The sequence below is a fragment of the Acanthochromis polyacanthus genome, chromosome 9 (assembly GCF_021347895.1).
Source record: "Acanthochromis polyacanthus isolate Apoly-LR-REF ecotype Palm Island chromosome 9, KAUST_Apoly_ChrSc, whole genome shotgun sequence".
NCBI lineage: Eukaryota > Metazoa > Chordata > Actinopteri > Pomacentridae > Acanthochromis > Acanthochromis polyacanthus.
Genome location: NC_067121.1, coordinates 13,767,257 through 13,781,866, shown reverse-complemented (window position 1 = coordinate 13,781,866; position 14,610 = coordinate 13,767,257). Strand labels below are relative to the sequence as shown.

General features: G+C 42.2%; 1 protein-coding gene across 1 annotated transcript in view; it reads left to right on the top strand.

Moving 5' to 3' along the window:
• LOC110964770 (disks large-associated protein 1-like) overlaps positions 1 to 14,610 on the top strand; it is a 212,760-nt gene that overhangs the window by 22,797 nt on the left and 175,353 nt on the right. Inside the window, 1 exon segment of the mRNA XM_051953320.1 lies at positions 2,357 to 2,445. Coding sequence (XP_051809280.1) covers positions 2,432 to 2,445 — 14 coding nt within the window. The 5' untranslated portion in view covers positions 2,357 to 2,431.

The following is a 14,610-nucleotide window of genomic DNA, read 5'->3' as shown; positions in this document are numbered from 1 at the left end:
GGAGCCGAGTCCGGTTGCCCTAGTTTCAGATCAAAACAACATGGCGTCGACTGTATCTACCACAGATACAAGTGAAGATGATGAAAAGAAAAGAAAGACAAGGAAACTGCTCTCAAAAGTTACTAAAAAAGGATCAAAACGATGCTATATGCTTCTCACAGATGTCCAGGGCAAAGACGTGCAGGACTTTACACGGAAACGGTGGGAAACTTACAGAACCTGCGTTTAGGCTGTATTGGGACCATGGAAAAAGTGCCTAGAAAGTGAATTTCGCTCCACTACGCTGGATCTACATGTTCAATGCATTTTTTCATAGACAATACCCTTCTAGACTCTGGGTTAAAGGTTCTACTCAGAATATTTGTTCGAACTTTGTCACCAGCCAGAAATGTATCTTTATGAGAATACCCAAAAAACGAAAATCTGGTGCTGCTGTTTTTGCTTGTTTTAAGTGCTATATTAATTTTGGCAACACAAAATCTTTATCAAATGTCATAAACACATCTACCAAACATTTGAAACAAGTATTGGTGCCTTAGTGTTCACATAGGTGAATTCAGAGTGAGAAATGTAGCTAATTTCTTGAAGGAAACGCTTCAACTTAAGTGATTTGCACCGAGCACAATGAAATATATAGTACATTTAGCTAAAAGCTTATGTGTAATATATTAAAAATATCACAACCTACTGTGTAATGAAAGATATAAAATAAAAAATGCACACCATGGCCATAAATGGCTGAAAATCAACCGAATTGCTACCACGCCCTCCTAAGTCGGAATAATGGCAAAAATGGAATAAGACAAAAAAATAAATGCACAAAAGGTCAGAGTCATTCACAAGTATGGTATAAAACATTTATTCAAATACGACAGTGTCTCTGAATATGAAAATATAGATTAGTACACATAAAAATAAGTTGCAGACTCTCATACATAAGTTTGTGTGCCCTCATGCTGCGGTTGTACTGATGACCACTGATCACCCCATTGATGGATCCTGGGGCAACAACTTCTAACTCAATGAGTATATCTTGCAATCCTGCATCACCAAACCTTTTTCCTAAAATACCTAGGATACATGCATGTGTGAAACTCACCTAGTCGAATCACTAGCTGCTTCATGAAATCGTCATTTTTCAAGCGGATTTGTTGAGCTTTGGCATATATAGCTTGGTCAAAAACTAATACTACCTGGTCCAGTTCTAGCTGATCAGCAACTGCAACACTTCTCTTCAGAATTGTGTTAACAGTTGACATCTCTGTCGGTGAAGCCTCAATGACCGGAAGATAATACAATGCTGACTTTTGCAAAGTCGCATTACATTGAAGCATTGTATGGAAATCTGTCCAGATTGGCACTGTGCATGCTTCAGCATCTGCATACTTCAATAAAACATATGCCAGTTCAGTTTTGGCAGCCGACACAGTATTCAACCTGTATGTTTCTGCCTGCAATGGAACGCTTTCCTTGTGAGACAAGCTCTGTGGCCCTTGTCTTTTAGACTGTTGGTAGTGTTCTACAGGGATGCTAGGAGGTGCTTTGAATGTGTAAACTGCCTTCTGTAGCGGCGGTCTGTCTGATCCTGACTCAGTTTCAGTGACAGAACTTTGGAGCATAATGCCATTTGTATGGTGAGTGGTTCCACCACCAGACAGTGTCTCCTCCCCAAAATCAATGTTGTCCCACACCAGTATTGTAGGCGCCTTCTTTGAGAAACCCTTTGGGATTTTGTCTATGTTCTCTAGCAGTTGTAGTTCAGCTAGGCTAGTGTCTAGACTGAGTACTGTGTTCCATGAAGCACAATGTCCTAGTCTACTCAGTAATGACAAAAGATTAGATGATCCTGTTAAATGGCGTACAGTTAGCCCAAGGCACAATGACTTTGGTGTCTGCTTTCGACCTTTAGATGCAAGGTAAACAATGTCTTGACAAACAGATAGAACTTTTAGCCTAACATCATCAGGAATATCGACATAACCCACTCCTGTTGCCTCTTCTGATGCCCCTATAATCCATGCAATTAGATTATATAGTTCTTCTGGCACAACAGATTGAGCATCAGACACATTTAAATTGTCAGTGGTGGGAGGCCAGGAGCATGTCATACCAGGAGAGTCACTGAGAACCCTCTTTAAGATCAAGCCTGCACTGTACAGTGTCCTTGTGACATCAGTAGTATTCTGTCCAGATGTTGTGCTAGCCATGTGTTCACTGTCACTTTCAGTTTGGCTTTCAGCTTGGCTTACCTCAGTGGACTCAGTAGATGTACCTGACTGTGGAGGTATCTTTTGTAATAGTCTATCAGCTGACAGTGTCTCAACAAAAACAAATTCACTGATGTTTCTCTTGGCAGGGCAGTGGAAAGTGAGCTGCGGGAAGTCATGCGTCAGCCGCCTCTTCAGTAGATCCTGCCTGAAACACAAAAAATATGGGGAAAGATGAGTATGTGTGTGCGCATGCACGTGTGTATACATAAACATACGCGCATACCATTTTTTGTGAGAATAAGTCAATAAGAATTAACCCTGTAGTATTTACTTTTTTTGTTTACAAGAACCGTGAGAGAGAGACATGATATTTCGGTTACCTGTATTCTGAAACATCAAGACCCTCTTGATTCTTCACTATGTCCACGAATGTCTTTCGTAGCTTGTCCATTCGCAGCACTTCCTGGTCAACTGTAATCCTTTGATGGATGACAGTCTCACAGAAGAAATTGTAGCTGTCAGTGAATGGTGTTTCAGTTCTGAAAAACACAAGCACACGCACACAAACCATGTGTAAACTGTTGCAGCCATGTCATATTTACATAATCATCCAATCAAGATTATCTAAGCTTGTCTATTCCGCCAATTTTTCCTGAATGAAATTATCAAATAGGTTTATGGAACTACAGTTAAACAAACTAAAGACTATGTTGTTTGTCAATGCCTCATTTTGAAATGTACAATGTGTAATAAAATGTTAATGCATTGTAATAACTCACGCTTCATCTGGAGTTGCAGTACTTGTTTCCATAGGCCTTGACAAAAACTTTGTGTACTGTGCGTAACAGGTCCTGTGGTACCGCACCTCCAGGGCCACACAGTCCGTTTCTTTAATGTGCAAAAGCACGCTGGTGTCCTCCTTCAGCTCAGCAGCCTTCTGCAACCGGAGAAAGCCACTGTCTAATGCAGGTTGTGTAAGTTTCCCACCGTTTCCGTTTAAAGTCCTGCATGTCTTCGCCCTGGACATCTGTGAGATGAATATAGCATCGTTTCGATCCTTTTTTAGTAACTTTTGAAGGCGATTTCCTTGTCTTTCTTTTCTTTTTGTCATCTTCGCTCGTATCTGTGGTAGATACAGTCGACGCCATGTTGTTTTGATCTGATACCATGGCAACAGGACTCGGCTCCTATTGGTCCACGTGACCAAAAGCCGCTGCACGCACTGCAAATCCTAGTCCACCCGTGTAAATATCACTACACCACAGTAAAAAAAAAGACCGACACAAAAACGTTAATTAATAAAAAATGACTGGAAACGGTGAGTAGAAACTTTATTTGGGTACTAATTAGCAATAGATATATCTTATAAAGCAGAGTTCATGTAGATTCACGTGAGTGGAACGAAATTCACTTTCTCGGCACTTTTTCCATGGTCCCAATACAGCCTATAAGTCCTGGAAGATGCATGGATCCATGGATCCTTCTTGTTCTTCCAGCACATCCCACAGATGCTAAACCAGATTGGTTGGGGAATTTCAAGGCCAAGTCAACACCATAACTTTTTTGTCATGGACTATTACTGGACAAACTATTCCTGAGCATTTCTGTCAGTGTGTCAGGACACATTGTCCTGTTAAGAGGTAGTTGCCATTTGGTAATACCATTGCCATAAATGAATGAATGTGGTCTGCACCATTGTTAAGGATCGTGGTATATGTACAACATCCACAAGATGCTACTGTTGGCTTGCCTTAGTTCCATTGTGCATTCTTCTGTCCTAATGAAAATACTTTATAGTTTAAGCTAAGGTTCTCGTTGTGATATACTGTACGGCTTATTCTACAGTGCCCACTGTGATGGAGTGTGTGCGTCTAAGTTGCTAGTTTGGATTGTTCTTCAACTGAGTCTTCCCCGGTTAGAAGGACAAGGCGAACTCCATCAAATAGCAGGTCAGATGACATTTATTGCTGAACAGAAGGAATGGGATGACTATATTATGACAGGAATGGGAGGAAGTTAAACGTGTATGTGTCTGTAGGTGTGTGTGTGTGTGTGGTGTGTGTGGTTTTCTGAAACAGAAAGAACAAACAAGAAGAATGTGCATTAATGATACTGAACTTAAGGTGACATTACAATGTGAGGCAATGAAAAAAAACATGTTGTATCACCCAGAAGCCAACAGAGGGAGCTCTAACACAAGAAGTGTACTTTTAAATGCAAATATATGAAATATAATAAAAATGCCAAACCAGGCGAAATATGGGGAAATATGTTGTATAGAAGCAAGTATAATACAATGGCAGGGGAATATTGATTATTAGACAGCGGATGACTATTTATGAGCGTATGTGGAATGGTGATAGGGCCGTTAGCATTAGCTGGGAAACACCAGGACATCAACTTCACACTTTGGGCAACAAGAGGAAAATTAACAGACCAAGCCTTGCAAAAACATACTCACATCTTAGAGGCGCACACGGAACTCATACACACACAAGATGGAACAGGGATGTTGAAATCTGCTCCGTAGATGGTGCCTTTATGGCGTTAGGACATGCTAAACTGAACAGCACGGCGTGGCTCAAGTGGAAACCAGTGTGAAGTACTACAAACGGATGCATTATGGGAAATGAAGTTTACCGACTTTTAACAGCCACCCCTGTATTTAGCAAATACACACAATCAAAAGTCTACTAGTTTGGAGAAGCTCCATCTGAGTCGTCAGGAACTTCTGGAAGCTCCACCAGCTTGGTCACGGGACGAATGTAGGTACTGTCTCCAACCTTTACCTTCGTGGCTCGTACAACACCATCTGTCCCTGGGAAAACCTTGGTGATAGTCCCGACAGGCCAGAGTCCTCGGGGAAGGTTGGTGTCCAAGATCATCACAATCTGTCCTACAGCGGCATTGTCTGTAGATTTCCTCCACTTCTGTCTCAGCTGGAGTCCTGGAAGATAGTTCTGGATAAAGTGTTTCCAGAAATGATCACAGATCACCTGACTATGTTTCCATCTTCTGTTAGACAGGGCATCATAGGGGCCATACACCTCTTGTGGTAATGCAGTCACGCCATCCCATTAACAATAGGTTTGGTGTGATGGGGTCAGGGTCAGCTACATCCGAGGAAGCAAATCCTCATATGTCGTGTTACTGGTATTGTGTGGAGGCGTATAGCAGCGGGGGATGGTGATGTGCCGGAGATAGACCAGCTCTCTCTCCTATTCAAGCCAAGACAGAAGCAGGTTTCCATCTATGGGTTCATCCCATCCCCTCTGTGAGCTCCACAGGGCTGCACAATGAGCTTCGCTCTTGTTGTGTTGGGGCAGATATAACGTAATGGATCATACTGATTGACGAGTACTTTGTAAACATTATGCAGCGTGACATTTGAGTAGACTACTGGATGGTGCATGTATCCCAGGATGTCCGTTGGGCAGTGCCAGCTGAGACCCAATGTTGACTCCTGTGGCTCAAGGCTTAGCCACAGTTCACAGCTCTCCAATCTGGCCACGCTAGGAAGGTGAGCAACCACCTCTGGGATGTTGCTTGCCCACTGGCGTATTTCAAATCCACCTCGACAGAGTAGCTCTCTCATTTGGTCAATGAGTAGTTTGGCCTTTTGGGGATCAGAAAGGGACTGCAGGCAGTTGTCCACATAGAAGGCTGTGTGGACTGAGTCACAGATGTCTCTATGAATGTCTTTATGCTCCTTCATGTGGCTCTGAAGGGCAAAGGTAGCGCAACAGGGGCTACACGTCGTTCCAAAGGGCAGGACTCTCCACTCATACAAGTCTGGGGGTCTCTCTGTTTCACACTCTCTCCATAGGAATCGCAGTAGGGGACAGTCCTCCGGCAGCAGGCAGACCTGGTGAAACATGGTTTTTATGTCTCCGCTCACAGCCACCTGATACTGGAGGAAGTGGAGGAGTACCCCCAGTAGAGTAGGTCCAAGTGGGGGTCCTGGCAGAAGGTAGTGGTTGAGAATAGCACCCTGGAACTCAAATGAGCAGTTAAAAACCACTCGAGCTTTATTGTTGTGGTGCACAATGTGATGTGGTATATACCACGACTGTGTAGAGGCATTGATCTCTTTTGGGGACAGCTTAACCACATAACCAGAATCTACCAGCCTTTTAATCTCTTGGTTGTTCAGGATGTTTAGCTAGCTTGCGCTCAGTAGATCTAAGGAGGCCTTTAACTACTTCTGGGGAAATGTGTAGTTGTGGAAAGTCCTTCTTCCTGAGTAGTGGTGTAGCATATCTCTCTACACCATCCTCAGGCACTCTGATTGTTTTGGCCTCCAGTATGGCTACGGCTTCTCTGTCCTCCTTTGAGCGGGTTACCTCCTTTTTGGGTCTATGAAGAGGAGCGTCTAGTTGCCACAGACGCTTTACATCCTGGTGCAGGGACTCAGCAGGAGAAAGACATATGTTGAGGCAGTGTACCTCCCAAGGCTGTGTAGACATACTGCTGCTTGGACCCTGGATGGCCCACCCGAGCTTGGTGCAGACAGCTATAGGTCCTTGATATGGGCCGCGCAGAACTGGGCGGACAGGGGTGATGAGGTGAGCATTGTCCGAGCCGATTAACACTAGCAGTTTTATCTGTTTGAATCGCTCAAGCTGCACTCCCTGTAAATGGTGATACTTCTCCTTTAAGAGCTCTGCTGGACATGCTCAGAGACTTTCTCCTGTGGTGTAATTGGATCGGCACAACCTTCAACATTACGTGGCTGGAGTGGCTGAGAGTATCCATATAAACTTTGCTGGTACTCACTGTTAGGATGTTTGGGTCCTGTCTTTTCGCTTCAGCCAGGTCATGGAGTTCTAATAAATGCTGTTCACCACAGATGCTACACAGCTTCTTCAGACTGCATTGCTCAGGAGTATGTTTACAGCCACAGTGCCAGCATTTGCTTTTATCCTTCAGCCAAGTAGCCACAGCTTTGATGTCCAGCTTCTTAAAGTCACCACAACCACTGAAGTAGTGCTCAGTGCCCTCACAGTATGGGCAATATGGCTTAAACTTCTGTCTCTTCTTAGAAGGAGAAGAGGGATGTGTATCTGGGGCTTTAATGTCATTCTTTGGCAGTGATTAGGCAGGATCTGAGCCATAGTAGATTGATGTGGACTTACTCTGTGGCTTGGACTCCGTGGAGGATCTGAAGCTGGTGCTTCATACGCAGCTGGTGGTGGTGGATAGGCAGTAGAGTAGGAGTAGCTGCTTGTCTCAGGCGGCAATGTCGCATATTGCTGGCTGTAAGACTGCTGTGGCAATGAGCCCATTGGTGGCTGATACAGAGGTGCAGCAGGGGTTACAGAGACGCTGTAGGGCTGTGCAGAAAATGACTGGTAGGAGTTACTTGCAGGCGGTGGTTGTTGGTATCTCTGGCTGTATAGAGGAACATCCTGATGCGGTTGCAGCCTCCCAAGTGGCACAGATTGAGCTATCTGAGTGACAGATCGTAGAGCAGGTTGAATCACATGACCCACTCTGGGAGGTGGAGCAGGTGGCGGTGACGGCTGGATACCTGCATAACCTGGAGGGACACTCTGCTGTGGAGCACACCGAGGTCCAGGCTGGGACATTGGAAGAGGCTGGGGCGCAGGGTGAAGTGCTGAACTGACGGCTGACTTGTGTGCTAAACTACAGACCTACTAAGTTTGTGAATGTGCACAGTACCTTCCTGAGACCTAAGCTTTTGTTTGGTGTGCATTTTTAAATTTCTCTATTTATTTGGGATTAGTAGAACCTGATAAGAACTTCCTTTGAATAGAAAAAAAAATTACTCATATGAGAACAATGGTTTTATTTTATGGTATTATGCAGGGCTCCAGGCTAACTTTTTTGCCTGGGAGCACAGTGGCCCCTAACTTACGATTTTAGGAGCGCAAGCAGAAAATTTAGGGGCGCACACCAAAATCAACTTACAAAGTAAATATTTACATTTCCTTTCATTTTCACTGTATTACTGATAAATACTTGAACAATAAATGCAGAAACTATAATGTTTTCAATTCACATTTTATTGTTCAGCAGTTAACACAACATAACAAGAAAAGCACTCAGAGAGCGCACTACTCCGCCAAGGCTGCTCAGATGACTTATAATTTCCAACCAATGAAATATTTAATAAAAAATTACCTTGTGCTGAGCACAGGCATGTGTTATGCATGTGCACGTTATGTATTTATACCAAATCATGTGTAAATTACCCTTATAAAGGTCTGTTGATCAGTTCATCAATTTTGGCAAGCCTTTGTTTTGCTCATGTTAAAATAACCGTTCCCTCCTGGCTTTTATTTTGAAGGCGTATTTTTCTAGAGGGTGGCTGGATGTAACAAAAATAAACAGAGTGTTATTGGTTCAGGTGAAGGGATTTATTGCTTAGTGGCAAAGGAACATAAAAGTGACAACAATTAACACAAAACTTGTGTTGCTAAATGAAAGAACAGAATATAACAAAGCGAAGGCTATCAGAGTTTCGCAAATTATCTAAACCCAAAACAAAGCAACTAAACTCCCTACATATATACATCAGCAACACCCACCACCAGTAACAAAAACTAATACAAAGAGTGCAAAAACGAACTAAACAAAACTGGTGCCTCACACTGGTTACACAGTTCACAAAGACTCTAAACACTCTAAACATGGCTTCTTCACTAAGCCCGCAGTGTCTGTAGCACTCACCAAAAGTGTCTACAGACCGAAGTGTCTGCGGTACCCACCAACCCAACCACACGTACTGGCAGACAAACACATATCAGACAAACAACAATATTCTTATTCTTTATTCGGATCCCCACTAGCTACCACTGTCGTGGTCGCTAATCTTCCTGGAGTCCACATAAAACATCACAACATATACATACACTAATCAATATTCTATAACAATATGACACTCATAGAGGCACCAGGGCGGACTGGTCACAGATACCAGCCACCCCGACTAATAACATGGTGGCAGATATATAGTCTGCAGGTGTGGTGCTGGTTGCATCCTGTTGGATAGTGGTGGAGGGGAGCTGGAGGGTGGCCCAATCAGGACGATCAGGAGGCGAGGAGAACAGGACTGCAGTGCAGGTCGTCTACTTCTTAGCCATTAGATGGAATGGCTGGCAGCTGGTGTTCCAGAGAGACTCTGAAAAGACTCTGAAAACACTCACAGCTGAACCCACACATGCAATCCCCCCACACAAAAAGGCCCAGCAGAAAACCATCCAGAACTCAGACGGCTCACAGATACCTGTGGCTGTAACAGAAGGACAGAAAGGTGAATTTGTGTTCAAAAAGGCTGAATGTAAAGAAAGGCTTTGTAAAACATCAGGAGCTTCACCGTCATTTGCCCCTGGCTCTCACACACATTGGTCTGCCTTCCTCTTATTTGGTGTTCGTCTCCTTTCTTCTTTCGGAGTTAATGTTGGTTGGCAAACCAGCTCATTTGCGTATTACTGTCAGCTACTGGGCTGAAGTATGGAGCAGAAGTTTGTGAGCAACAAAAGAAAATTTAAAAAATCGGCAAATTTACTGGTCGCACACGTGCGAGTAAATGAAAAATTTACTCGCAGTCTCAAATTTTAGTCACAAATGCGACCATTTAGTTGCAGTCTGGAGCCCTGTGATGCAATAAATTCACCAGTGTGCAACATTGTTTAAAACTGTGAATTTTAATTCCTAAATGTGGGTGTACAAAAAAAAAATGCAAACAGTGCGACATTTGTTTAACTTTTTGAGACTTTTTGATTTTTTTTTTGCTCCATACTACAACTAGGAACTACAGTCGTGGTCAAAAGTTCACATACACTTGTAAAGAACATAATGTCATGGCTCTCTTGAGTTTCCAGTTATTTGTACACCTCTGATTTTTCTTTGATAGAGTGATTGGAACAGATACTTCTTTGTCACAAAAACATTCATGAAGTTTGATTCTTTTATGACTTTATTATGGGTTAACAGAAAAAGTGACCAAATCTGCTGGGTCAAAAATATACATACAGCAATGCTAATATTTGGTTACCCGTCCCTTGGCCATTTGAACTTTAATTAGACACTTTTGGTCCACAAGCTTCTGGCAAGCTTCTGGTTGAATCTTTGACTGCTCCTTTTGACAGAATCGATGCAGTTCAGTTAAATTTGTTGACTTTCTGACATGGACTTGTTTCTTCATTGTCCACGTTTTCAGTGGGGTTTAAGTCAGGACTTTGGTAAGGCCATTCTAAAACCTTAAATTCTAGCCTGATTTAACCATTCAATTACCACTTTTGATGTGTGTTTGGGGTTATTGTCCTGTTGGAACACCTAACTGTGGCCAAGACCCAACCTTCGGGCTGATAATTTTAGGTTATCTTGAAGAATTTGAAGGCAATCCTCCTCCTTCATTATCCCATTTACTCTCTGTAAAGCACCAGTTCCATGGGTAGCAAAACAACTTCACAGCATAATACTACCACCACCGTGCTTGACGGTAGGCATGGTGTTCTTGGGGGTCAAAGAACACCATGCCACCTTTTCTCCTCCAAACATATTGCTCGGCATTGTGGACAAACAGCTCAATTTTTGTTTCGTCTGACCACAGAACTTTCCTCCAGAAGGTCTTATCTTTGTCCATGTGATCAGCTGCAAACTTCAGTTGAGCCTCAAGGTGTCGCTTTTGGAGCATGGACTTCCTTCTTGCACGGCAGCCTCTCAGTCCATGGCAATGCAAAACACGCTTGACCATGGACACTGACACCTGTGTTCCAGCAGCTTCTAATTCTTGGCAGATCTGCTTTTTGGTGGTTTGCGGTTTACTCTTAACCCTCCTGACCAATTTTCTCTCAGCAGCAGGTGATAGCTTGCATTTCCTTCTTGACCTTGGCAATGACAAAACAGTGCCATGCACTTTATACTTACAAACAGTTGTTTGCACTCTTGCTCTTGGGACCTGCAGCTGCTTTGAAATGGCTCCAAGTGACTTTCCTGACTTGTTTAAATCAATGATTCGCTTTTTCAGATCCGTGCTGAGCTCCTTTGACTTTCCCGTTGTAGCGTTTGTGGGCATTTGTATCCACTGAGCCCTATTTAAATGGCCTCAGAGAAGTAACCAGCTGTAGTCACTCATAATCATTCACAAGAAGTTAAGAGGCAATGCTATGAGGCTCATTTCATTGACACAACTTTCTAAGTCACCAAAATTGCTAATTCATGTTGCTGTATGTATATTTTTGACCCAGCAGATTTGGTCACTTTTTCTGTTAACCAATAATAAAGTCATAAAAGAACCAAACTTCCTGAATGTTTTTTGTGACAAAGAAGTATCTGTTCTAATCACTCTATCAGAGAAAAATCAGAGTTGTAGAAATAACTGGAAACTCAAGAGAGCCATGACATTATGTTGTTTACAAGTGTACAAGGTGACCCAAAAGCTTGGAAACAAATGAAAAGTCTATAATCCAAATAATATAATGTTATTTCAATAAATCAGTACCACAGATATATTCAGAAGAGTAACGGATTAGTGCAAAACAAACATATTTAGACATGTTCATGTTTGTTTCTTATACAAAGTTGTGAACGTTTCCACCAACTGGTTACACTGGTATCTTCTGGAATGTATCTTCATTCATGCTTATGAAGGTTCCTCAAACTGGCCAGTAAATGTTGCCTCATAGTACTTTTGGATGTTTAAAAAAAATTAAAACTGTCAGATACTTTACCATCAAGACTTTTGAAATCTGACACTGATGGCCTGCATTCTGAAGTTATGCTCCAGCATACCTGTACCTTATGGTTCTATTAATTTTCTTCCGAGTTATTGCACTCGGCAAATACTATGCTTTTAAGTTATTTTATTATGCTTTAACAAAAATGGGTAAAATAAGAGTGAATTCATGCACCCCAAACTCAAATAGACACTGCAGTTAAACTTTGTTTCCAAACTTTTGGGTCACCCTGTATGTAAACTTTTGACCACGACCAGCTCTTGGGTGAAACTGGAAATCTGAAAAGACCAGTCGGCCAGTGCGACGCAGCAACACATGCCAGGCATTTCATGCAAAAATCTTTCACTTGAAACTAGGTTAGGAATGCACTTTATGTCTGTTGGAACAGTCTGTCATGCTTATTGGCTTGCATAAAATTCTGAATAACAGTATGTTCAGTCTTTCTCTCTGCAATGCATTGAGTTTTTCAAGGTGACTGTCTCGGAAAAATGTACAGTAGAAGATGTGTGGACTGAGACTGATGCTTTTTTCTGTGTTGTGGAGGGTGTGCTTTCACTTTCTCTACATTTTAGACATCAGTGTCACACTTGATCAAGTATTCCTGAGCCACTGTCATGTGACAAAACTAAAGAAAAAAAAAAGCCCCAGTGTCCTCAAACGAGTACTTCCTAATTAACACAGTCGTAGCTTCTTACTATTGTTAAAATGAGTCAAATTTTTATGCCATATTAAACGGCCATATTAAAGTGTTATTAAGCATATATAAACAAGCTTCAACCAAAAAAATGATGAGGTTTTGTACTTTGTCCACTTTTATCTTGGTGTTGGCTGGAGAAGGACTTGGCTGAAATGGCAGCCATCTTGTTTTTACACTGATCAGTGTATTGTACTTTTGTCACCACTAGAGGACACAGAAAAATGTGTCTGTTTACAAGGACAACAAGTCTCAGCATAATGAAGCAGAAGGTGTAGCAAAGCAAACCCAAAATTTAATGTTCTCATATGAAGCCACAAGGTTGCAGGAGGATACAGTTTTGCAAAAAAAAAAACTTGTTAGGCGTTATTCTTTAATTTTATGACAAAAAACTTTGTTGGCAAACTGCCTTCTGTGGTTGAGTTATTAGGGACCGAGCCAGCGGAGCAGGCCAGCCCCTATTGTATTTGCTCCCTTTCTTATTATTATTATTAGGGACCGAGCCAGCAGAGCTGGCCAGCGGAGCTGGCGAGTCCCTATTGTATTTGCTTCGTTTCTTATTATTATTAGGGACCGAGCCAGCGAAGCTGGCGAGTCCCTATTGTATTTGCTCAGTTTCTTCTTCTTCTTCTTCTTCTTATTAGGGACCGAGCCAGCGAAGTATTTGCTTCGTTTCTTCTTCTTCTTATTATTATTTTACAAGTCCACCACGTTTTGCTTAATTTGACCCCCTAAACGTGCATAACTTTTTATGAAATTTGGCACACACGTCGGGTCACGCGAAAAATTCGATATTCTGAAAAGAAAATCTGCAAAAACTCTATAGCGCCACCTAGGGACACGACAAACGCCAACAAATCACAAGGCCAACACAAAAGGCCACAGCTCTTCGCACAGGAATATCGTACAGACATGCAACCACCACTCACGCGTTTGTCCACTCGAGCTCTACGAAAACCTGCTTGACCGATTTGAGCTATCTTCTATGTAGGGGGCGCTATAACCCAAAATATGAAAACCCTTTAAACATTATCTCCTCCTAAACCGTACAATATTTCGGCATCATATTTGCACAGATTATAGTGAATATCCAGCCAAACAAAAGCTATCAAAAGAAAAAGGCTAACTTGTCTAGTTTTTTTTTAGACGCTGTCAAAGTTTGTCTTCACCTCAAACCAGGATTCGCTTCAATTTCGCCCCCTAAATGTGCATGTATTTTGCTGAAATTTTGTACGCAGTTCCGGTCTCCTGCAACTGTCAATATTCTGAAAACAAATTCTGGAAAAACTCTATAGCGCCACCTAGGGACACGAAAATTACAAAAATCACAAATAACCTCGGCTCTTCGCGCAGGAAAGTTGTATAGACATTCAACCACCGCTCACGCGTTGCACAGACTGTAGTGAATATCCAGCCAAACAAAAGTTATCAAAAGAAAAAGGCTAACTTGTCTAGTTTTTTTTATAAGCTGTCAAAGTTTGTCTTCACTTGAAACCATGTTTCGCTTCAATTTCTCCCCCTAAACGTGCATGTATTTTGTTGAAATTTGGTAAACAGGTCCGGTCTGCTGAAATTTTCAATATTCTGAAAACAAATTCGGGAAAAACTCTATAGCGCCACCTAGTGACACGAAAATTTCAAAAATCACAAATAACCTCAGGTCTCCGCGCAGGAATGTCGTAGAGACATGCAACCACCACTCACGCGTTTGTCTGCTCGAGCTCTACGAAAACCTGTACCACCGATTTGAGCTATCTTCAATCTAGAGGGCGCTATAACCCAAAATATGAAAACCCTTAAAACATTATCTCCTCCGAAACCGTACAATATTCGGGCTTCATATTTGCACAGATTATAGTGAATATCCAGCCAAACAAAAGTTATCAAAAGAAAAAGGCTAACTTGTCTAGTTTTTTTTTTATAAGCTGTCAAAGTTTGTCTTCACCTGAAACCATGTTTCGCTTCAATTTGGCCCCCTAAACGTGCATGTATTTTGCTGAAA